Genomic DNA, 24,906 nt, shown 5'->3' with positions numbered 1-24,906 from the left:
TGATCTATAATTCTGTCTTTGTGCCAGCACCATACTGTCTTGATGACTGCGGCTTTGTAGTAGAGCCTGAAGTCAGGCAGGTTGATTCCTCCAGTTCCATTCTTCTGTCTCAAAATTGCTTTGGCTATTCGAGGTTTTTTGTATTTCCATACAAATTGTGAAATTATTTGTTCTAGCTCTGAAAAATACTGTTGGTTGCTTGATAGGGATTGCATTGAATCTATAGATTGCTTTGGGTAGTATACTCATTTTCACTATATTTATTCTTCATATCCATGAACATGGTATATTTCTCCATCTATTATTGTCCTCTTTGATATCTTTCACCAGTGTTTTATAGTTTTCTATATATAGGTCTTTAGTTTCTTTAGGTAGATATACTCCTAAGTATTTTATTCTTTTCATTGCAATGGTGAATGGAGTTGTTTCCTTAATTTCTCTTTCTATTTTCTCATTATTAGTGTATAGGAATGCAAGGGATTTCTGTGTGTTGATTTTATATCCTGCAACTTTACTATATTCATTTCTTAGCTCTAGTACTTTTCTGGTGGAGTCTTTAGGGTTTTCTATGTAGTGGATCATGTAATCTGCAACCTGAAATTTTTACTTCTTCTTTTCCAACTTGGATTGCTTTTATTTCTTTTTCTGCTCTGATTGCTGTGGCCAAAACTTCCAAAACTATGTTGAATAGTAGTGGTGAGAGTGGGCACCCTTGTCTTGTTCCTGACTTTAGAGGAAATGCTTTCAATTTTTCACCATTGAGGATAATGTTTGCTCTGGGTTTGTCATATATAGCTTTTATTATGTTGAGGTATGTTCCTTCTATTCCTGCTTTCTGGAGAGTTTTTATCATAAATGGATGTTAAAATTTGTCAAGGGATTTCTCTGCATCTATTGAGATAATCATGTGGCTTTTATTCTTCATTTTGTTATTGTGGTGTATTACATTGATCGATTTGCGGATATTGAAGAATGCTCGCACCCCTGGGATAAAGCCCACTTGGTCATGGTGTATGATCTTTTTAATGTGTTGTTGGATTCTGATTGCTAGAATTTTGTTAAGGATTTTTGCATCTATGTTCATCAGTGATATTGGCCTGTAGTTTTCTTATTTTTCTGTGGCATCTTTGTCAGGTTTTGGTATTAGGGTGATGGTGGCCTCATAGAATGAGTTTGGACGTTTACCTTCTTCTGCAATTTTCTGGAAGAGTTTGAGTAGGATAGGTGTTTACTCTTCTCTGAATTTTTTGTAGAATTCAGCTGTGAAGCCATCTGGACCTGGGCTTTTGTTTGCTGGAAGATTTCTGATTACAGTTTCAATTTCTGTGCTTGTGATGCGTCTGTTAAGATTTTCTGTTTCTTCCTGGTCCAGTTTTGGAAAGTTGTACTTTTCTAAGAATTTGTCCATTTCTTCCAAGTTGTCCATTTTATTTGCATATAGTTGCTGATTATAGTCTCTTATGATCCTTTGTATTTCTGTGTTGTATATGGTGATCTCTCCATTTTCATTTCTAATTTTATTGATTTCATTTTTCTCCCTTTGTTTCTTGATGATTCTGGCTAATGGTTTGTCAATTTTATTTATCCTTTCAAAGAACCAGCTTTTGGGTTTGTTGATTTTTGCTATGGTCTCTTTTGTTTCTTTTGCATTTATTTCTGCCCTAATTTTTAAGATTTCTTTCCTTCTACTAACCCTGGGGTTCTTCATTTCTTCCTTTTCTAGTTGCTTTACGTGTAGAGTTAGGTTCTTTATTTGACTTTTTTCTTGTTTCTTGAGGTATGCCTATATTGCTATGAACCTTCCCCTTAGCACTGCTTTTACAGTGTCCCATAGGTTTGGGGTTGTGTTTTCATTTTCATTCGTTTCTATGCATATTTTGATTTCTTTTTTGATTTCTTCAGTGATTTGTTGGGTATTCAGCAGTGTGATGTTCAGCCTCCTTATGTTGGAATTTTTAATAGTTTTTCTCCTGTAATTGAGATCTAATCTTACTGCATTGTGGTCAGAAAAGATGCTTGGAATGATTTCAATTTTTTTTTAATTTACCAAGGCTAGATTGATACCCCAGAATATGATCTATCCTGGAGAAGGTTCCGTGTGCACTTGAGAAAAAGGTGAATTTCATGGTCATAACTTTTCTTCCAAGGAGTAAGTGTCTGTTTATTTCATGGCTGCAGTCACCATCTGCAGTAATTTTGGAGCCCCAAAAATAAAGTCTGCCACTGTTTCCACTGTTTTTCCATCTATTTGCCATGAAGTGATGGGACCAGATGCCATGATCTTTGTTTTCTGAATGTTGAGCTTTAAACCAACTTTCTTACTTTCCTCTTTCACTTTCATCAAGAGGCTCTTTAGTTCTTCTTCACTTTCTACCATAAGGGTGGTGTCATCTGCATATCTGAGGTTATTGATATTTCTCCCGGCAATCTTGATTCTGGCTTGTGCTTCATCCAGCCCAGCGTTTCTCCTGATGTACTCTGCATATAAGTTAATAAGCAGGGTGAAAGTATACAGCCAGATGTACTCCTTTTCCTGTTTGGAACTAGTCTGTTGTTCCACGTCCACTTCTAACTGTTACTTACTGACCTGCGTACAGATTTCTCAAGTCAGGTGGTCTGGTATTCACATCTCCTGAAAAATTTTCCACAGTTTATTGTGATCCACACAGTCAAAGGCTTTGTAGTAGTCAATAAAGCAGAAATAGATGTTTTTCTGGAACTCTCTTGGTTTTTTGATGATCCAGTGGATGTTGGCAATTTGAACTCTGGTTTATTCTGCCTTTTCTAAAACCAGCTTGAACATCTGGAATTTCACAGTTCACGTATTGCTGAAGGTTGGCTTGGAGAAGTTTGAACATTACTTTGCTAGCGTGTGAGATGAGTGCAGTTGTGCGATACTTTGAGCATTTTTTGGTATTGCTTTTCTTAGGGCTTGGAATTAAAACTGACCTTTTCCAGTCCTGTGGCCACTGCTGAGTTTTCCAAATTTGCTGGCATATTGAGTTCAGCACTTTCACAGCATCATCTTTTAGGATTTGAATTAGTTCAACTGGAATTCCATCACCTCCACTCACTTTGCTCGTAGTGATGCTTCTTCATAAGGCCCACTTGACTTCACATTCCATGATGTCTGGCTCTAGGTCAGTGATCACACTATTGTGATTATCTGGATCGTGAAGATCTTTTTTTGTACAGTTCCTCTGTGTATTCTTGCCACCTTTTTTCAATATCTTCTGCTTCTGTTAGGTCCATACCATTTCTGTCCTTTATCGAGCCCATCTTTGCAGGAAATGTTCCCTTGGTATCTCTAATTTTCTTGAAGAGATCTCTAGTCTTTTCCATTCTGTTGTTTTCCTCTTTTCTTTGCATTGATCGCTGAGGAAGGCTTTCTTATCTCTTCTTGCTATTCTTTCAAACTCTGCCTTCAGATGCTTATAGCTTTCCTTTTCTCCTTTGCTTTTCACTTCTCTTCTTTTCACAGCTATTTGGAAGGCCTCCCCAGACAGCCATTTTGCTTTTTTGCATTTCTTTTCCATGGGGATGGTCTTCATCCCTGTCTCCTGTACAATGTCATGAACCTCAGTCCATAGTTCATCAGGCACTCTGTCTATCAGATCTAGGCCCTTAAGTCTATTTCTCACTTCCACTGTATAATCATAAGGGATTTGATTTAGGTCATACCTGAATGGTCTAGTGGTTTTCCCCGCTTTCTTCAATTTAAGTCTGAATTTGGCAATAAGGAGTTCATGATCTGAGCCACGGTCAGCTCCTGGTCTTGTTTTTGCTGACTATATAGAGCTTCTCCATCTTTGGCTGCAAAGAATATAATCAGTCTGATTTTGGTGTTGACCATCTGGTGATATCCATGTGTAGAGTCTTCTCTTGTGTTGTTGGAAGAGGGTGTTTGCTATGACCAGTGCATTTTCTTGACAAAACTCTATTAGTCTTTGCCCTGCTTCATTCCATGTTCTAACACAGCAGATCTCAAATTTTGTTGCACATGTGATTCTTTTGTTTGCATTTTGAATGGGTTTGTTTTTCCCACCATGACTCTTTTAGTTGTATATTTGAAGGCTATTATTTCTGTATTAACATTTTTTATGATCCTGAGTTCTTTCATTCCTTGGGTTAATTTTACATTTGATTCTCTAGAGCTTTACAGATAAATATTATGTCTTACCTGTAAATAGAAATTGTTTTACTCTCCAGTTCTTATGCATCTGATTGACTGTCTTAGGTGCTACTGCATTGCCTAGTATCTCCTTTATATTTATATAACATTGGAAAATAGTAGGCGGTCTTACTTTGTTTCTCATCCTGGTGTAAATTCCTGTAGTATTTCACTATTAAATAAGAAAGCTGAGCACCGAAGAATTGATGTTTGAACTATGGTGTTGGAGAAGACTCTTGAGAGTCCCCTTGGACTGCAAGGAGATCCAACGAGTACGTCCTAAGGGAGATCAGTCCTGGGTATTCATTGGAAGGAGTGATGTTGAAGCTGAAACTCCAATACTTTGGCAACCTGACATGAAGAGCTGAGTCATTTCAAAAGACCCGGGTGCTAGGAAAGATTCAGGGCAGGAGGAGAAGGGGACGACAGAGGATGAGATGGTTGGATGGCATTACCGACTCAATGGATATGAGTTTGGTAAACTCTGGGAGTTGGTGATGGACAGGGAGGCCTGGCGTGCAGCAGTTCATTGGGTCACAAAGAGTTGGACACGACTGAGTGACTGAACTGATACATATGCTTTCCTATTAAGAAAATTAAGGAACTGAAGATGGTGGAGTAGATGGACGTGCATTCATCTCCTGTAAGAACACCAAAATCACACTAGCTGGTGAACAACCATTGAAAGGAGGATGTTGAAACCCAACAAAAAATAAATACCCCATGTTCAGGGACAAAGGAAAAACCACGAGATGTTAGGATGGGTACAATCATGTTACAGTCATACCCCATGTCTGCCAGAGACTCTTGTGCTGTGCTAAGTCGCTTCAGTCATGTCAGACTCTTTGCGACCCCGTGGACTGTAGCCCACCAGGCTTTTCTGTTCTATTGGATTCTCCAGGCAAGAATACTGGAGTGGGCTGCGCTCTTCCTGAACCAGGGATTGAACCATTGAGCCTATAGCCCTACCATGAAGACTGCAGACTCCAGGACTGGGCCGCCTCAGGCCAAACTATAGGGAGGGAACACAATCCCACACATCAGCAGAAAATTGGATTAAAGATTTACTAAATATGATCCTGCCCACCAGTGTAAGACCCACAGCCAGCCCCTCATGTTAGGAAGCTTGCACAAGTCTCTTATCCTCATCCATCAAAGAGCAGACAGATTGAAAACCACAATCACAGGAAAGGTGCCAAAATGATCACATGGATCACAGCCTTGTGTAACTCACTGAGGCTATGAGCCATGCCATGCAGAAGAGCTGGCAAGAATACACAGAAGAACTGTACAAAAAAGATCTTCACAACCCAGAGAATGACAATTGTGTGATCACTCACCTAGAGCCAGACATCCTGGAGTATAATGTCAAGTGGGCCTTAGGAAGCATTACTATGAACAGAGCTAGAAGAGGTGATGGCATTCCAGCTGAGCTATTTCACATCCTAAAAGATAACGCTGTTAAAGTGCTGCACTCAATATGCCAGCAAATTTAGAGCACTCAGCAGTGGCCACAGGATTGGAAAAGATCAGTTTTCATTCCAGTCCCAAAAAGGGAATGCAAGAGAATGTTCAAACTGCTGCACAAATTGCATTCATTTCACTTGCTAGCAAGGTCATGCTCAAAATCCTTCAAGCTAGGCTTGAACAGCATGTGAACCAAGAACTTCCGGATGCACAAGCTGGATTATGAAAGGGAGAAGAACCAGAGATCAAATTTCCAACATCCATTGGCTCATAGAGAAAAGAAAAGGAGTTTCAGAAAAACATCTATTTCTCCTTCATTGACTACATGAAAGCCTTTGACTGTCTGGATCACAACAAACTGTGGAAAATTTTTAAGGAGGTTGGAATACCAGATCACCTCAGCTGCCTCCTGAGAAACCTGTATGCAGGTCAAGAAGCAACAGTTAGAACCTGACATGGAGCAATGAAGTCGTTCAAATTTGGGAAAGGAGTATGTCAAAGCTGTATATTGTTACCCTGCTTATTTCACTTCTTTGCAGAATACATCATGAGCAATGCTGTGCTGGATGAATCAGAAGCTGGAATAAGGATTTCCAGAAGAAATATCAGCAATCTCAGATATGCAGGTGACACCACCCTAATGGCAGTAAACAAAGAGGAACTAAAGAGCCTCTTGATAAAGGTGAGAGAATGAAAATGCTGGCTTAAAACTCAACATTCAAAAAGCGAAGATTTGGTATCCAGTCTCATCACCTCATGGCAAAGAGATGGGGAAAAAATGGAAACAGTGACAGAGTTTATTTTCTTGGGCTCCAAACTCACTGCAGATGGTGACTGCAGCCATGAAATTAAAAGATGCTTGTTCCTTGGAAGTAAAGCTGTGACAAACCTACACCACGTATTAAAAAGCAGAGACATCACTTTGCCGACGAAGCGGCAAATAATCAAAGCTCTGGCTTTTCCTGTAGTCATTTATGAATGTGAAAGTTGGACTGTAAAGAAGGTTGTGTGCTGAAGAATTGATTCTTTTGAACTGTGATGTTGGAGAAGACTCTTCAAAGTACTTGGACAGCGTGGAGATCAAACCAATCAGTCCTAAAGGAAACAGATTCTGAATATTCATTGGAAGAACTGATGCTGAAGCTGAAGCTCCAATACTTCAGCCACATGATGTGAAGAACTGACTCACTAGAAAAGACCCAGATGCTAGGAAAGATTGAAGGCGAGAGGAGAAGGGGACAACAGAGGATGAGGTGGTTGGATGGCATCACCAACTCAATTGTTTTGTGTTTGAGGAAGCCCTGGGGGATGGTGAAGGACAGGTAAGGCTTTTGTGCTTCAGTCCACAGGGTCAGAAGGAGTCAGACACAACTTAGCGACTGAACAGCAAATTAAGAAAATATCTATAAATCCTTCATAATTACCTCTTTTTTTTTTCTGTGTTTGTTCAGGAATGACTGTTGAGTTCTGTTAAGTTTTTCAGGACCTATGAAGGTAATTCAGGCTTTCTTTAGATCTGTTAATATGGTATATTATATTGATAGATTTCCTACTATTGAGCCAAGCTTGGCTTCCTGGGAAAATATGCTATGAGGTTTTCCTAATGTGTTATTGGGATGTTTTTGCCAATATTTTTAGTTTTTGCTTTTGTATCGAGTCATAAGTGATAACTTTTTGGAATTTTTTTGTATTATTAGGTTTAGGTTTCCATATCATGCTTTGTTGGGATAGTTCCTCTGTTTCTTTTATGGTAATAGATCTACTTATGCTTTTTTTCCTAATGAGGTCAGTTTTTATTGACCTGTATTTTCTTAAGAACTTATTCATTTTGTCTCATTTTCAAATTTATTTGCATAGAGATCTATCTACCAGAGAGTCTCTTATGGTATTTTAAATCTCTTCTATTTCAATAGTTACCTCCCCCTACTCATTGTTAATTTCCCCCCAGACATTTTTATGTATTAGTTTGTTTGTTCCTACTCACATTCTCACAAATTTTTACTTTATCTTTCATTATTTCCTTTATGTTTTTTTTTTTCAAATCTTCTGAATTTTATTTCCTTATGTTTTATTTTGGTTATTTTCCTGTACTTTATATTAACCTTTAGAGTTTGGAATTTATTTAATATATTTTTTGTCTTTCATTTTTATTGATGTAAGTGCTTAAGGCTATGAATTTCCACTGGTCTCAGCTTTAAGTATATCCCATGCTAGGATAGTAGCAGTATTTTTATTTTCATTATTTGTTAAAAAGTGGTTTAATTTTGGTTTTCATTTTACCCACCCATTGTATTCCTGTCTTTTTTTCCTTCTATTTGGTATCTATGCTATAGCTTTTCTGAAATGGTCCTGATCCATAATAAAAAAAAACTCAAACCTGAAGCCCTTCATTGTTTGCCTGTTTCTCCAGCCATTGCCTGGCTAACACTCATCTTTGAGGACTAAGCTCAAATTTAAGAATTCTTCTCTGATACCTGTCAACCTTCAATATCAACCCAGTTAAGTACTCCTTTTGAGAAGTAAATAGAATCCCTTCAGCTGTAGACTTCAAAACTCTATTCTGACTTATGAGTTCCGGCAAACTCTAGAGCTTCTTCATAACCTTAGTTTGGTTTGTTGATTTTAGCTTTTCAGTGGAAGTGTAACACAGAGACAGAAAAGCACACTAATTATGTGTCCAGCTCAATCAGTTTGCATAAAGATACCTACACAACCCCAACACAGGTCACGAATGTGCCTATGAAGCTAAAATATATATCAGGAAATAGAAACTTACTAGCTCCCCAGAAGCCCCTTGCGTGGCTCCTCTCAATTGCTAAGCCTTTGCTCCTTTCCAAAGGGAACCATTACGCTGATTTCTAAAAATACAGATTAGTGATTCTGTCTCATAATGGCTGCTTTAAAGTTTTGTCAGATATTTCCAGCATATGTTTCATTTTGCTTTTTTGTGTCTGTTCATTATCTTCTTCCATGCACGATGAGATTTCTGTGGTTCTTTATATGTTGAGTAATTTCGGTTCCTAGCTTGATTATTTTGGATATTACATTGTAAGTTTTGAAGTCTTGTTTATATCCATGGCTTGTATGGTATTTTGAATTTTGGTGTCCTTCCCTAATCCACCTGTTATTATTTGCTTTGCAGAGTTCACAAGTAGCCAGGCCTGGAATTCTGTCTGGGTTTTAGAGTTGAATTCAGTGCAAGATAAGGATTGTATGTGTTTATTTCATCTTGTGTGTGAAGTCATCCAATGTTTTGAGGTTTAATAATATACTTACAAATACCCTCTGAATCAAAGAATAAATCAGAAGGGAAATCAGAAAATATTTTGAGCTGAATGATCATTTTTGTAAAAAAGTAAAATTTGGGATGCAACTAAATGGGTACTTAGAGAGACATTTATAGGTCTTTGGTTCTTTCAAAGAGAGCAGTCAAATTAATAAGCCCCCAGGAAGACCAATCAAGGTAAAAATACAGAGCATAAACTTACAAATGTAGAGAATGAAAAAGGGAAAATCACTTGTAATCTTACATATTTTGAAAGGATAAGAATATATTATGAAGAATGTAAGTTAAATGGATTCATTCCTAGAAAAGCACAACTTTCCAAATCTAACAAAATACATAAAATCAGAGCATATGCAGAATACATGATGCAAAATGCCAGGCTGGATGAAGCTCAAGCTGGAATCAAGATTGCCAGGAGAAATATCAAGAACCTCAGATATGCAGATGACACCACCCTTATGGCAGAAAGTGAAGAGGAACTAAAGAGCCTCTTGATGAAAGTGAAAGAGGAGAGTAAAGAAGCTGGCCTAAAACTCAACATTCAAAAAACTATGATCATGGCATCTTGTCCCATCACTTCATGGCAAATAGAAGAGGAAGAAGTGGAAGCAGTAACAGATTTTATTTTCTCAAGCTCCAGAAGTACTGTGGACAGTAACTGCAGCCATGAAATAAAAAGATGTTTGTTCCTTGGAAGGAAACCTATGACAAAATGAAACAGCATATTAAAAATCTGAGATATCACTTTGCTGACAAAGGTCTATATATTCAAAGTTATGGTTTTTCCAGTAGTCATGTACAGATATGAGATTTGGACCATAAACAAAGTGCTAAATAATTGATGCTTTTGAATTGTGGTGCTAAGATCACTAATGCATTATAGTCTATCAAATGTTTAAAGAAAAAATAACAATCTTATCCACGCTGTTTCAGAAAATTGAGATATGGGAAGACTTTGTATGCAGTCAACATAAACCTTACATCAAAATCTAGAAAGGGTAATTAAAGAAAAGAACATTTGGAACATACTCATTTACAACTAAGATGCCGATGTCCTGCCACACCCAGTATACAAAAGTTAACCTAAAATGTGTCAAAGACCCATATAGAGAAGCTAAAAGTATAAAACTCATAGATTTAAATCTTTGTAACTTTGGACATGGCAATGGTTACTTAAATATGTCACCAAATGTACAAGCAATAATTTTTTTAAAAAAAGATAAACTTGGTAAAAAATTTAAAATTTGGTACACTGAAGGACATTATGAAAAAAGTGAAAAAGTCCACACAGAATAGGAGAGAATACATGTAAATCATATATTTGATCATGGTATAGCATCCAGAATATGTAAAGAACTCTTACTCTAAACAATTAAAAGACAAGCAACTCAATTTAAAAACAGACATTTAACATGGAACTGGAAGTCCTAGTCAGAGCACTAGGCAAGAAATGGAAATAAACAGCATCCAAATTGCAAAGGAGGAAGTAAAATTATCTCTGTTGACAGATGACATAATATTATATGTAGAAAGCCTCAAAGACACCACTAAAAAACTATAAAAAGTAATAAATTCAACAAAGTTGCAAGATATTAAATCATACAAAAACATCTCTTTTGTTTGTATACACTAACAATGAACAATCCAAAAAGTAAATTAAGAAGATAATCCATTTACAATAGCATCAAAATGAATAAAATACTTAGGAATAAACCTAACCAAAAAGTGAAAGACTTATACAATGCAGACTACAAAGTGCTGCTGAAGAAAAGTAAAGAAGACACAAATAAATAGACATCCCATGTACATGGATTGAATAAGTTGACATATTATTGACCAGAGATGTATCAGTACATCTTTTGTTACCCAAACATTATTGACTGGAGTGTTTCAATATTCATTTGCATAACAAATCACCAGCCACAGGCATTAGTTTCTGCAAAAATCCCCAGGTCAATAATGTGTTAATATTGTTAAGATGTAAATACTACTCAAAGTGATTCACAGAATTAGTGCAATCACTAACAAAATCCCCAAAGTGCTGGTTTTTGTTTGTTTACAGAAATAGAAAAGCCGATCCTAAAATTCATATGGAATCTCCAGGGACTCTGAGTGGCCAAAACAATTTTTAAAAAGAATGAAGTTTGAAATCTCACACTTCATCATTTCAAAACTTACTAAGAAGCCCCAGGAATCAAAACAGTGTTGTACCAGCATAAAAACAGACATAAAGATCAAAGGAGCAGAATAATAAATCCCAAATTAAACTGTCACATATGTGGTCAAATGATCTTTGACCAAGTTTCCAAGAATACTTGATGTGATGGACTTCCCTGGTGGTACTGTGGATAAGAATCCACCTGCCAGTGCAGGTAACATGGGTTGGATCCTTGGTCTGGGAAGATTCCACATGTTTCGGAGCAGCTGAGCCCATATGCCCCAACTATTGAAGCCCTCGTGCCTAGAGTCTGTGCTTTACAATAAGAGAAGCCACCCCATCGAGAAGCCTGCATACCACAAAAACAAAGAGTAGCCCTCGCTCAACACAGTTAGAGTAAAGCCTATGTGCAGCAACCAAAAACAAATAAATAATTTACAAAGAGAACATTAATTTAAAAAAGAACACGATGGGAAAAGGACTTCTCTTCAATAAATGATGCTAGGAAAAATGGAGAGTTGCATACAAAAGAATCAAGGTGGGTCCCTACCTTGTACAATATGCAAAAATTAACTCAAATGGAATAAAAACAGAAATGTAAGACTGAAAACTATAAAAGTCCCAGAAGAAAATGGGGAAAGCTCATGAAATCTAATTTGGCAATGACTTCTATTAGGGGACTTCCCTGGTGGCTCAGATGGTAAAGTATCTGCCTTCAATGTGGGAGACCCAGGTTCAATCCCTGGGTCGGGAAGATCTCCTGGAGAAGGAAATGGCAACCCACTCCAGTATTCTTGCTTGGAAAATCCCATGGATGGAGGAGCCTGGTAGGCTACAGTCCATGGGGTTGCAAACAGTTGGACATGACTGAGGGACTTCACTTTCACTCTTAGATATTACACCAAAAGCACAGGTTACAAAAGGAAAAACAGACGAACGCACTACATTAACCTTAAAAGCTTTTGATCATCAAAGGAAACAATTGAAAAGGCAATCTACAGAATGGGAGAAAATATTTGCAAATCCTATATCTGATAAGAGGTTAATATCCAGAATATATAGAGAATTCCTACAACTGAATGACAGAATAACTTAATTTAAACATGGGCAAAGGACTTAAGTAGACATTTCTCCAAAGAAGATAAACAAATGGCCAACAAACCTGAGAAGATGCTCAACATCACTAATCATCAAAAAATGCAAATCAAAACCACTGTGAGACATTACTTCACACACTTTAGGATGGCCATTATCAAAAACACAGCAAAGAACAGATGTGTGGTGAGGATGTGAAGAAGTTGAAAGCCTTCTGCTCTGTTGGTGGGAATGTAAAATGGTGTAGTCAGTATGGAAAAGAATACAGAAGGTCCTCAAAAAAACAAAAACAAAGCAAGAACTGTCATATGACCAGGGATGTCACTTGTGTATATCCAACAGCACTGAAAACAGAATCTCAAAGAGATATTTGCACACCCACATTCATTACAGCATTATTCAAAATAGCCAAGACTATGGCTCAGATCATGAGTTCCTTATTGCAAAATTCAGACTTAAATTGAAGAAAGTAGGAAACACCACTAAGCCATTCAGGTATAACCTAAATCAAATCCCTTATGATTATGCAGTGGAACTGAAAAATAGATTCAAAGGATTAGACATGGTAGAGTGCCTGAAGAACTATGGACAGAGGTTTGTAACACTGTAGAGGAGGCAATGATCAAAACCATCCCAAAGAAAAGGAAACACAACAAGGCAAAATGGTTGTCTGAGGAGGCCTTACAAATAGCTGAGAAAAGAATAGAGGCAAAAGGAAAAGGAGAAAAGGAAATATATACCATCTAAATGCAGAGTTCCAAAGAATAGCAAGGAGAGATAAGAACGCCATCCTCAGTGATCACTGCAAAGAAATAGAGGAAAACAATAAAATGGGAAAGACTAGAGATCTCTTCAAGAAAATTAGAGATTCCATGGGAACATTTCATGCAAACATGGGCACAATAAGGGACAGAAACGGCAAGGACCTAATAGAAGCAGAAGAGATTAAGAAGGGGTGGCAAGAATACACAGAAGAAATGTACAAAAAAGATCTTAATGACCCAGATAACCATGATGGTGTGATCACTCACCTAGAGCCAGACATGCTGGAATGTGAAGACAGTGGGCCTTAGGAAGGTGATGGAATTCCAGCTGAGCTATTTCAAATTCTAAAAGATGATGCTGTTTAAGTACTGCAGTCAATATGCCAGCAAATTTGGAACACTCAGTAGTGGCCAGAGGACTGGAAAAGGTTACTTTTCATTCCAACCCCAAAGAAGGGCAATGCCAAAGAATGTTCAAACTACCACACAATTGCACTCATTTCAGATGCTAGCAAGGTCATACTCAAAATCCTTCAAGCTAGGCTTGAATAGCATGTGAACTGAGAACTTCCAGATGTTCAAGCTGGATTTAGAAAAGGCAGAGGAACCAGAGATCAAGTTCCCAACATCAGTTGGATCATAGAAAAAGCAAGGGAATTCCAGAAAAGCATCTACTCTGGTTCATTGACTACGTGAAAGCCTTTGACTGTCTGGATCACAACAAACTGTAGAAAATTCTTAGAGAGATGGGAATACCAAACCATCTTGCTCGTTTCCTGAGAAACCTGTATGCAGGTCAAGAAGCAACTGTTAGAACCAGACATGGAGCAGACTGGTTCCAAATTGGGAAAGGAGTACATCATGGCTGCATATTGTCACCCTGCTTATTTAATTTATATGCAGAGTACATTATGCGAAATGCTAGGCTGGATGAAGCACAAGCTGGAATCAAGATTGCCAGGAGAAATATCAATAACCTCAGATATGCAGATAACACCACTCTAATGGCAGAAAGTGAAGAGGAACTAAAGAGCCTCAAGATGAAGGTAAAAGAGGAGAGTGAAAAATCTAGCTTAAAACTCAACATTTCAGAAAACTAAAATCATGGCATCCAGTGCCATACTTCATGGCAAATTGCTGGAGAAAAAATGGAAACACTGAGACAGACTTTATTTTCTTGGGCTCCAAAATCACTGCATATGGTGACTGCAGCCATTAAATTAAAAGATGCTTATTCCTTGGAAGAAAAGCAATGACAAACCTAGACAGCATATTAAAAAGCAGAGACATCAATATGCTGATAGAGGTCCATATAGTCAAAGGTATGTTTTTTCCAGTAGTCATGTATGGGTGTGAGAGTTGGACCATAAATAAGTCTGAGCACTGACAAATTGCTGCTTTTGAATTGTGTTGTTGGAGAAGACTCTTTAGAGTCCCTTGAATAGCAAGGAGATCAAACCAGTGAATCCTAAAGGAAATCAATCCTGAATATTCATTGGAAGGACTGAAGTTTAAGCTCTGATACTTTGGCCACCTGATGCGAAGAGCCAACTCATTTGAAAAGACCCTGATGCTGGGAAAGACTGAGGGCAGGAGGAGATGATGGTGACAGAGGATGAATGGTTGGATGGCATTATCAACTTGATGGACATGAGTTTGAGGAAACTCTGGGAGACAGTGAGGGACAGGCAAGCCTGGCATGCTGCAGTCCAGGGGGTTGCAAAGAATCGGGCATGACTGAATGACTGAACAACAAAAAAGACATGGAAACAACCTATATATACTTCATTCTGTGGAGAGATATTTTGAATGACATTTTTAAAAACTTCCATGTACAGATGTTCATTGATAGCATATAGAAACTGATCTGTGTCTATGTTAATCTTGTACTTTATAACCCTGCTAAACTCATATAGATAGTCATGTTGTGTGCAATAGAAGAAACACGTACAGGATTTGTATGTTGAATTATTTAAAACTCATGAATAAAATCAAAGATATAAATAAATAGAGAGATTTACTATGTTCATGGGTTAGAAGAGTCAGAGCAGCAAACATATCAATTCTCTCCAAAGCTATAGATTTAATAGCAATCAAATTCCAGCAGAAAAAAATATAATTGTGGTTTACTACTGCATAGTGTTTTGGGTATTTCTTTTATATGCAAAGATCTTATGAGCCAATAAAACTTTCAAAGTAAAAAAAAAAATTTTTTTTTGAGATCAGTCCTGCTATTCTAAAATTTTATGAAAGGGCAAAACAACCTTAATAGCCAAAAAGATCTGGTGAAATGTGTATAAATTTGGAGGAATCACATTCCCAGATACTGAGCTGCTATTAAGCTATAATAATCAAGACAGGTGGTATTGGTGAAAGGATCAGAAATCCAAAGAGCAGAAGAGAGATTATTGAAAGATACCCTCTTTTATAAAGATGCTAATTGACCCCATTCATGAGGGCTCCAACCTCATGGCCTAATCACCTCTCAAATGCACAGATATTGGAGGCCACATGAAGACAGAGACAGAGATAGGAGTTAGGCTGCTAGAAGCCAAGAATCTCTTCAAGCCACAAGAATGTGCCTGTGGCCAGGAAGGGTTTCCCATCTAGAGCTTTCAGATGTGGGGCCGTAATAGGTTTTTGGGGGCGAGGTGATGGGGGAGTATTAAGGGTTTTCTACATATAAGATTAACGCTTCTGCAAACAGAGAGAGTTTGACTTTATTTTTTCCAGTTTGGATACCTTTATTTGTTCTACCTGCAGAATTGCTCTGGCTCAGAGATCTAATGTTATTTTGAAGAGAAGTGGTAAGGGGGCCAGACATATTCTGCTGGGTGGTAAAGAGAGAGAAGGGAGCTAGATCTTATGTTGAGGTACCACCCTGGGCCAATGAAGTCACAGAATACCAGGGACCCTCAACTTTGGATGCTCCATTGAACCCACTGTTAGGTGGAGATTAGGTGTATTTGGGGTGAGAAGTATTTAGAGGTAGATTGGTTGGCCTTGGAGTAACAAGCCTACTCTAGCATGAAAATGGAAATATTTGTATATTATGTACCTATTTCCTTCCAGGGGAGAAAATGGGAAATCAGGTGAACACTGAATTAGAACAAGTAATAAAGTAATCCCTTCCACGTAACAAAGCTGATGGAGCCATTGAAGAGTCTCTAGTTCCTCTTCCCCCAGGCTTTGTGATCAGTGTGTTCCACCTCATTGGCAACTTTCTGAAAACAGTATTAATAAGCTATTTCCCTTGTCTGGGAAATGAGTATAAGGACTTTATTTTCTATGAGAATACTGGCTCTGCAAATGTACTTCCAAATTGCTCCCCACATGAGCTCAGTTTGAACCATATCCCCTTTGGAGTTACTAAATGAGTTATAGGAATGTTTAATGTTTGAAGCATACCGTGTCCAAAAATTTCTTTTAAAACTATAGAAAACTTCAGATTATGACAACTCAGCATTAAAAACTTACCAACTTCTTGATATATATCCAAAGGAAGTGAAATCAGGGTCTCAAAATAATATCTGGGGTCCCATGTTCATCGCAGAATTACTCACAGTAGTCAAGGAATGAAAACAACCTAAATGTTTGTCAGTGGACAAATGGATAAAGAAAATGTGGTATATGTCTGCATATGTGTATATACATACCATTTTCAACAACATGGATGAACCTTGACTACATTATGCTGAGTGAAATAAGTCTGAGAAAGACAAATACTGCACTGCATGCCCTCACTTAATAGGCTGGATGAAATACAAGATGAAATCAAGATTGCTGTGAGAAATATCAACAAGATGCCTGTGTGCTAGTCGTGTTCAACTCTGCAACCCTTTAGACTGTAGCCAGTATACTGGAGTGGGTTGCCATTTCCTTCTCCAGGGGATCTTCCTGACCCAGAGATCAAACCTGTGTCTCCTACATTGCAGACGGATTCTTAACCTGCTGAGCCATCGGGGAAGTCCATCAACAAGATGATACAACTCTAATGGCAAAAAATGAAGAGGAACTAAAGAGCTTCTTGGCAAGGGAGAAAGAGGATAGTGGAAAAGCTGGCTTAAAACTCAACTTTCCAAAAACGAAGATCATGGCATCCAGTCCCATCACTTCATGACAAATAGAAAGGATAAAAGTAGAAGCAGTGACAGATTTTGTTTTTTGGGCTCCAAAATTACTGCAGATGGTGACTGCAGCCGTGAAATTAAAAGACCTCTTGCTCCTTGGAAGGAAAGCTATGACAAACCTAGACAGCATATTAAAAAGCAGACATCACTTTGCTGACAAAGATCTGTATAGTCAAAGCTATAGTTTTTCCATTAGTCATTTACAGATGTGAGAGTTGGGCCATAAAGAAGGCTGAGCACCAGATAATAGATACTTTCAAATTGTGGTACTGGAAAAGCCTCTTGAGAGTCCCTTGGACAGCAAGGAGATGAAACCAGTCAATCCTAAGGACAGTGAACTCTGAATATTCCCTGGAAGGACTGATGCTGAAGCTGAAGCTCCAATACTTTGGCCACCTGATGTGAAGAGCCAACTCATTGGAAAAGACCGATGCTGGGAAAGATTGAAGGTGGGAGGAGAAGGGGACGACAGAGGATGAAATGGTTGGATAGCATCACCAACTCAATGGACATGAGTTTGAGCAAACTCGGGGAGATAGTGAAAGACAGGGAATCCTGGTGTGCTACAGTCCATGGAGTCACAAAGAGCTGGACACAACTGAGCAAAGAACAATAATAACAATGCTCTTACATGTGGAATCTAAACCCATCAAGCTACTAGACACAGAGAGGAGAATGGTGATGGCAGGGGTGGTAGAGGGGAAAATGAGGAAGTGTTGGTCTAAGGGTACGAGTTCGGGAGATCTAATGTCAACATGGTGAGTATCTACTTGAAATTTGTTAAGGGAGATCTTAAATGTTAAATCAGCACAAAAATGGTAATTATGTGAGCTGATAGATATGTTAATGCACTTGAGTGTGTTGATTGTTTCACAATGTGTGTGTGTGTATATATATATATGTATATATATATCATAATGTCAATTTGTATACCTTAAGAAGTGTAGGTATATAAGACAAATAAGAATTTTATATATATATATATATATATATAATTTGGTGGCTTATACCGTAAAGTGCTGCCCGCGATGTGGGGGACCCAGGTTCGATCCCTGGGTTGGGAAGATCCCCTGGAGAAGGAAATGGCAACCCACCCCAGTACTCTTGTCTAGAAAATTCCATGGATGGAGGAGCCTGGTGGGCTACAGTCCATGGAGTCGCAAAGAGTCAGACATGACTAAGTTCGTGTTTTTTCTTTCTTTCTTTTCTTATATAGTTTGTCAATTTATTTGCCAACTATACCTCAGTAAGTTCAGTTGCTCAGTCATGTCTGACTCTTTGCGACCGCATGGACTGCAGCTCACCAGGCCTCCCTGTCCATCACCAACTCCTGGAGTTTACTCAAACTCATGTCCATCGAGTTGTTGATGCCATCCAACCATCTCAGCCTCTGTCATCCCCTTCTCCCGCCTTCAATCTTTCCCAGCATCAGGGTCTTTTCCAGTGAATCAACTCTTTGCATCAGTTCAGTTCAGTCCCTCAGTTGTGTATGACTGTTTGCGACCCCATGGACTGCAGCATGCCAGGCCCATCACCGATTCCCAGAATTTACTCAAACTCACGTCCATTGAGTTGGTGATGCCATCCAACCATCTCATCCTCTGTCATCCCCTTCTCCTGCCTTCAAGATACCTCAATAAAGCTGGAAACAAAAACTGACATGACCCGACCTGGTTGTCTTCCAGGTATGAGAGAATTGAAATCCCAATTCATATTGTACCTCACGTAACCATTGGGAAAGTATGCCTTGAGTCAGCAGTTGAGCTGCCCAAGATCCTGTGCCAAGAAGAACAAGATGCATATAGGAGGATCCACAGGTAGAGACCCTCGCTGCTCATCTTTCTACTTCTCAGGGCCTGGTCCCCATTCCCTCCCGTCCTGTCATCTTTGGCAGCTCAACTTGTGAGCCCCCTTTGCTTTTTTGCTCTCTTATGAAAAAGCTTTACAGTAGTTTGCAGTCATCAGTTTTCTCACGCTGTATGATAACAGTCTCTTTACCACTTGTTTCTCTCCTGGTGTACTTTGCATCCTCCTGGGGCAAAGATAATTTTTTAGTTGCTAAAAAAAATTAACATCTAAGTTAACCCCATGTACTATGTGACGCCTTCAGTCAGAGACAGTAATTTCCAGATTATTTCTTTGAATTATTTCAATGTTCGAAATGAAAGTACATCCCCCCATCATGAAAAATTTAACAAGAATGGAAAGTTAAATGATCCATAATTATCTGTTCTGGCAGCAGACTGGTGCCAGCCAGATTAGATGAACTGATGCTCTGCTACTAATCTATTTTATCCTATCCCTTTAGCCTTACACATCTGGACTCAGTAACCAAGATCCATAATGGCTCAGGTAAGATTTTTTTCCCCTAAAGTATAAACAGTAAAATACTCACATGACCGAAGCAAATTTAGCTGAAGTAACTGAATTGGTGAGTACAAATTACCCTGGAGTTTTCTTTCCCAAGAGCTTTTCCACTTGCTAAGCCTGCCCCCACAACTTTTCTGTTGAACCCTGCGGACAACTGAATACCATACATGCCACCCAAAGGAAGACTGGAATGTTTGCAGCAGCAGTATTTGCAATAGCCAAAAAGTGGAAACACCCAGCTGTCTGTCAGTGGGTGAATGGATCAACAAAGCGTGATCCATCCATAAAACAAAGTATTGCTCAGAAATGAAAAGAACAAACTACCGATATGTGATGGAGAAGGAAATGGCAAACCACTCCAGTATTCTTGCCTGGAGAATCCCATGGACAGAGGAGCCTGGCAGACTACAGTCCATGGGGTCGTAAGAGTTGGATATGACTTAGCGACTAAATCATCAAATCATCACATGGACAACCTTGATGAATCTCAAAACCATTATGCCAGGTGAAGTGTCATGTAAACTGTTACATACTTTATAGTTCCATTTATATGAAATTCAAGAATAGGCAAGAGTAATGGGGCTTCCCTGGTGGCTCAGAAGATAAAGAATCCACCTACAACATGGGAGACTGGGGTTTGATCTCAGGGTTGGGAAGATCCCCTGGAGGAGGGAATGGCTACCCACTCGTTATTCTGGCCTGGAGAACCCCCATGGACAGAGGAGCCTGGTGGGCTACAGTCCAAGGGGTTGCAAAGAGTCAGACACGACTGAGTAACTAAGCACAGCACAATCCATGGTGACAGTATAGATTATGGATTAGTGTGGGGAAGTCTTGAAGGTTGGGGAAAGAGACCCTTTTAGGGGTCTTAGCCCTTTCGCTATGAGAGTGAAAAGCTGGTTATCTTTCTGCTCTCTGCATAGGCACGCTTCCCTCTGGATTATGGGTTCAGGGATGTTCAGGGTAGCCTCCAAATAGGTATCTTCCTTGCTCAGTTATCCTGCTGTCCCCTGGCTGCCCATCCAAAGCTGTCTGCCAGTTCTACTACTATACTTTTTCTATGTTCTCCTCCTTCCCCTTCTTCCTGTACTCCCTGGTGTGGGGCTGCTGATGGTGGAATGTTGTCCTTGTGTTTTGTTTCTGTTGAAGTATTTACCAAGAATCTGTGCAGTCAGATGTCAGCGGTCAGCGGACCTCTACTGCAGTGGTTGGAGGACAGACTGGAGCAAAACCAACAGCATGTGCAGGAGCTGCAACAAGAAAAGGAAGAGCTTCTGCAAGAACTTTCTTCTCTAGAATAAAGCAGGAGACAGAACGGGGTAAAATGCTTTTCTTCCAATTTGTGTTAAACATGGTCTGCAATTTCACATATAGGATGTGTAGGAATATGAGGGAGCAGCTCTTTTTATACCCCAATGGATGTGTCTTATGCCTGCAATAAACAAACACAAGACATCTTCCAGAAAGTTTCATTTAGGGCTTAATAAACCCTCCTACCTGGAACTGGCCTACACAGAGCAAATGCAGGGTGATTTAAGTAGAATATGAAAGCTTTTTAAAGACTGTGGAAGGTACATTGGCAAGGACATTCTATAATAAAATGTCTGGGGAGTATATCTCAAATGTTCATTTCCCCCTGGAATGAGCTAAAGGAAGAAGAGTATTTCATGTTTGATTTTGTACTTAGGATGCTTATATTGGACAAGTAAATAAGTACATGAGGGTCAGTGGAAAGAAGTGACTCTACCTATACTTTTTGCCCCCACTGACAGGCATATATCTCGTGTCTTCCTTCCTGATCTCTAAAATAGGTATTCTGAGATATCTAGGAAAGGTTGAATCTATGTGGGTGCTCTTTATAACCAAAAACATAAGTTCTGACATATTTGACTTTGAAGCAAATTCCTGTTGAGCAGATCCTAGACCCTAAGAACTAGTATAATATAAATGTGTTTTTCCAGAAACATTTAGGACTTAGGATGTAACAGAAATCACACTTTAAAAAGTTCTGTTGCATCCTTCTTACCATGTGTAACCACAAATGATAAGTGTATCTTCAGAAAAGAGCCAAGCCTACCTCATACTAGAAATTACAGTGGGAATTGAAGGAGTTAGAAAGATGACAAAGAAAGTCCTAATCCCAACAGCAGTGACAAAGGGTTGGTTTTTGTTTTTTCTTCCTGTTTCTCCCTAAATTATTGCTTTTCACATTTCAAAGTATAGTCCAGAACTACCTGTACCATAATCATTTGGATGTCAGACTTCATCTCTTCATCTCAGAACCAGAAAAGGTCATGAACTTTCTTAGGGCATATGTAGTCTAAATGTTGTGTTTTCCCTCATTTCCCACAGCCAGAGTTCTTCTCTATTCTTTTCTTTCCCTGTAGGAAGGATGAAGATATCCAGGAATAAAATTAATTAGGCTAAATCCATTTTGAAGAAGAAAAACTGGGGGGACTCCCGTTACCTGACTTCAAGATTTACTATAAAGCTGTAGTGATCAAGACAGCCCAACCGATTTTGACAAAGGTACAGAAGCAATTCAACGGAGGAAGGATAGTCTTTTCAACAAATCATGTTGGTGCAGTTGGCAAAGAAAAGAAACTTTGACCTAAACTGTATACAATATACAAATTTGAAAATGTATCATGATGTTAGGTATAAGATGTAAAACTGTAAAACCTTTAGGGAAAAAAAAATCATAGAAAAATCTTTAGGATCTTGGGCTAGACAACGAGCTCTTGGCCTTCACCCCAAAAGCACAGTCCTAAAAGGAAAAAGTTGATACACTGGACTTTTTCAAAAGGAAAAACTGCTCTGCAAACAATTTAAGAGGAAGATGTTATTGACAGAAATCACTTGCAAACCATTTATCGTGATGAATCCAGAATATATTGTATAAAGTCAAGAGGAAAAAAATAATACAATTAGAAAATGAGCAGAAGACATGAATAGACATAGCACTGAAGAGGGAATGTTAATGGCAAGCAAGCATAGGAGAAAATGCTGAATCTTATTAGTAATCAGGGGATGCAAATTAAAACCATAAGGAATTATGACTATGTACTTATCAGAATGGCTAAAGAAAATAATAATGAAAATGGGGACTTCCTGGCAGTTCAGTGGTTGAGACTCTGCCTTTCAGTGCCAGGGGCATGGGTTTGATCCCTAGTTGGGGAACTAAGATCCCACATGCTTCAGGGTGTGGCCAAAATTTTTTTAAAATAGTGAAAATAGAAGATGCTCTTAAGCATACAAATTGGAGATCTCTTACCTTGCTGAATGGAATGTAAAATGGTAAGCCACTCTGAAAAAAAGAGTTTGGAAACTTCTAATAAACTTAAACATGAAAGTAAAAGCGTTAGCTGCTCAGTCATATCTGACTCTTTGGACTCCATGGACTGTAGCCTGCCAGGCTCCTCTGTCCATAGGGATTCTCCAGGCAGGAATACTGCAGTGGGTTGCCATTCCCTTCTCCAGGGGATTTTCCTGACCCAGGGATCGAAAGTTAGACATACATGTACTTTATTACCCAGCAACTGTTTTTCTGGACATCTATCCCAAAGAAATGAAAGCCTGTTTTGGCACAAAAACTTCTATATAGATGTTATTAGCACTTTCATTTGTAATAGCCCCAGATGAAACAACCCAGATGTCCTGCAGTTGTGTGTGCAGTTAAACCAACCATGCACACCACGGGATACTACTCTGCAATGTAAAGAAACAGAATATTGATATACACAACTTGGATGGACCTCAAGTGTATTATGATGAATGAAAAAAGTCTCAACAGGCCACCTGCTGTATGACTGCATTTGTATAACATTCTAAATTCTTGAAATGAAAAAATTATAGAAATGAAGAACAGATTAATGGTTGCCAAGGATAGGACTAGAGTGGGTATGAGATATGCGTGATTTTAAAGGGTAACAACACAAGCAGTTCCTTTGTGCTGATGGAACAGTTCTATTTCTTGATTGTGGTGCTGATTACATGAATGTATATCTGTACTAAAACTATATAGAGCTACACAAAAAAAAACCCACAAATGAGTGCATGTAAAATCTGGTGAAACCAAATAAGGTCTATAGTCTAGTCAGCAGTATTGTACCATTGTCAATATGTTGGTTTTGAAGTTGGACTATAATGATGTGTAAGATCTTACCACTGGGGGAAACTCAGACTCCCTGTACTATTTTTGCACCTTCCTGTTAATCTGTAATTATTACAAAATAAAGAGTTGTAAGTTTTAAATAAGGAACTAGGAGGCATGGTATGTACTTGTGAAACAAGAGTAATAAAAAGAAAATTTGAGGGGAATAGGATGATTTCACTATTTTTACAGGCCAGCCTTCAGCATGTGTCCCTTCTAAGCTATTTACACTGATGCAGTTATGACCATTTGAAATTCTTTTTCTAACCTGATAATCTGGGTTGTAATTTGTAAAACAGGAATGTGGGGAGAGGAGGTGGGTACTCAGAAATGTCAAAGTACATGCCATGCCTGAGGAAGCAGGGCTGGGATGAGGGCCTTGTCTGGGGCCAAATGATGTAGCAAATAAGTAAATATAGTGATGGAAATGGAAGCCAGGTTTGTCAAGTGTCAGTATTAATGTGAAAGTTTTTTCCAAGGAAAAATGTATATATACACAGATATAGGGCTGTGTGCAGATATAGATGCATGTATTTCCTGGCTCTGTCCATTCAGATTAGAAGAAATGATACCCCAGTAGCTATGAGCACATCGAGCACCCAGATATTGGTTCTCACTAAATGTAACCAGGGCCGCCTCTGAGAGAAATGGCTGGTTCTGGAGCTGGGGCAGAGAAAGTATGAGATAAGCCGAGACCAAAGTTCCGTTGTTAATGCTGACAAAAGGCCACTTAAAACAAGGAGTAAATTCAGAGCAGTGCTTATTGGTACCAGCAGGTTTGTAGCCTCCCCACAAATCTCTCTCTCCTGTACCTTAACTTCAGCTTCTTTCAGAGATGACACTTTGATCAACTTCCAGCCTAACAGCGTGAGGCATTCTGTAGACACCCCTTCCCCTGTGAAAATGATAAAAATTATCTTTGAATTATTAAAGTCCCTGGGAGTAGTCTGAGGAGCAAACAGAAACTCAAGAAAATCCACAAAAATTCCCAAAGAATTTCTAGTATTCGAATTGAGATCTCTTAGGGGAAACACACTGACTGGAACTGCCAACCCTGGCCAGGCACCATAGTAACCATTTGCGTGAGTTATTTTAGGACAGGAGGTAGTGGTAAGGAACACGGAACTAACAAGCCACCACCAACCAGAAGAGTTCAGGAAAAGTTCAAAAGGAGATGCCACATGTCCCACCACCTCCCAGAGCCCTTGCTGGAATCCATCTTGGCTGAGCAACGTGTGCACCACCAGGAAGGACTCTGAGACAGAATAACTGGCCAAAGACAATCCAGAAACTAATCCCATCACCATAAAAC

At 38.9% G+C, this 24,906-nt stretch overlaps 1 protein-coding gene across 2 annotated transcripts in view; it reads left to right on the top strand.

The window, feature by feature from the left end:
• BRCC3 (BRCA1/BRCA2-containing complex subunit 3) overlaps positions 1-23,702 on the top strand; it is a 78,454-nt gene extending 54,752 nt beyond the window's left edge. For both annotated transcript variants that reach the window (NM_001075790.2, NM_001435443.1), the window contains 4 exons: positions 18,757-18,888; positions 19,380-19,423; positions 20,591-20,760; positions 21,829-23,702. In NM_001075790.2, the coding sequence (NP_001069258.1) occupies positions 18,757-18,888; positions 19,380-19,423; positions 20,591-20,742 (328 nt within the window). In that variant the 3' untranslated portion in view covers positions 20,743-20,760; positions 21,829-23,702. The remainder of the gene's footprint in view (positions 1-18,756; positions 18,889-19,379; positions 19,424-20,590; positions 20,761-21,828) is intronic.
• The last annotated feature ends 1,204 nt before the right edge of the window (positions 23,703-24,906 follow it).

This window comes from Bos taurus, chromosome X (genome assembly GCF_002263795.3).
Source record: "Bos taurus isolate L1 Dominette 01449 registration number 42190680 breed Hereford chromosome X, ARS-UCD2.0, whole genome shotgun sequence".
NCBI lineage: Eukaryota > Metazoa > Chordata > Mammalia > Artiodactyla > Bovidae > Bos > Bos taurus.
Note: the sequence above shows the minus strand (reverse complement) of the source record. Positions and strands in the feature narration are given on the sequence as shown.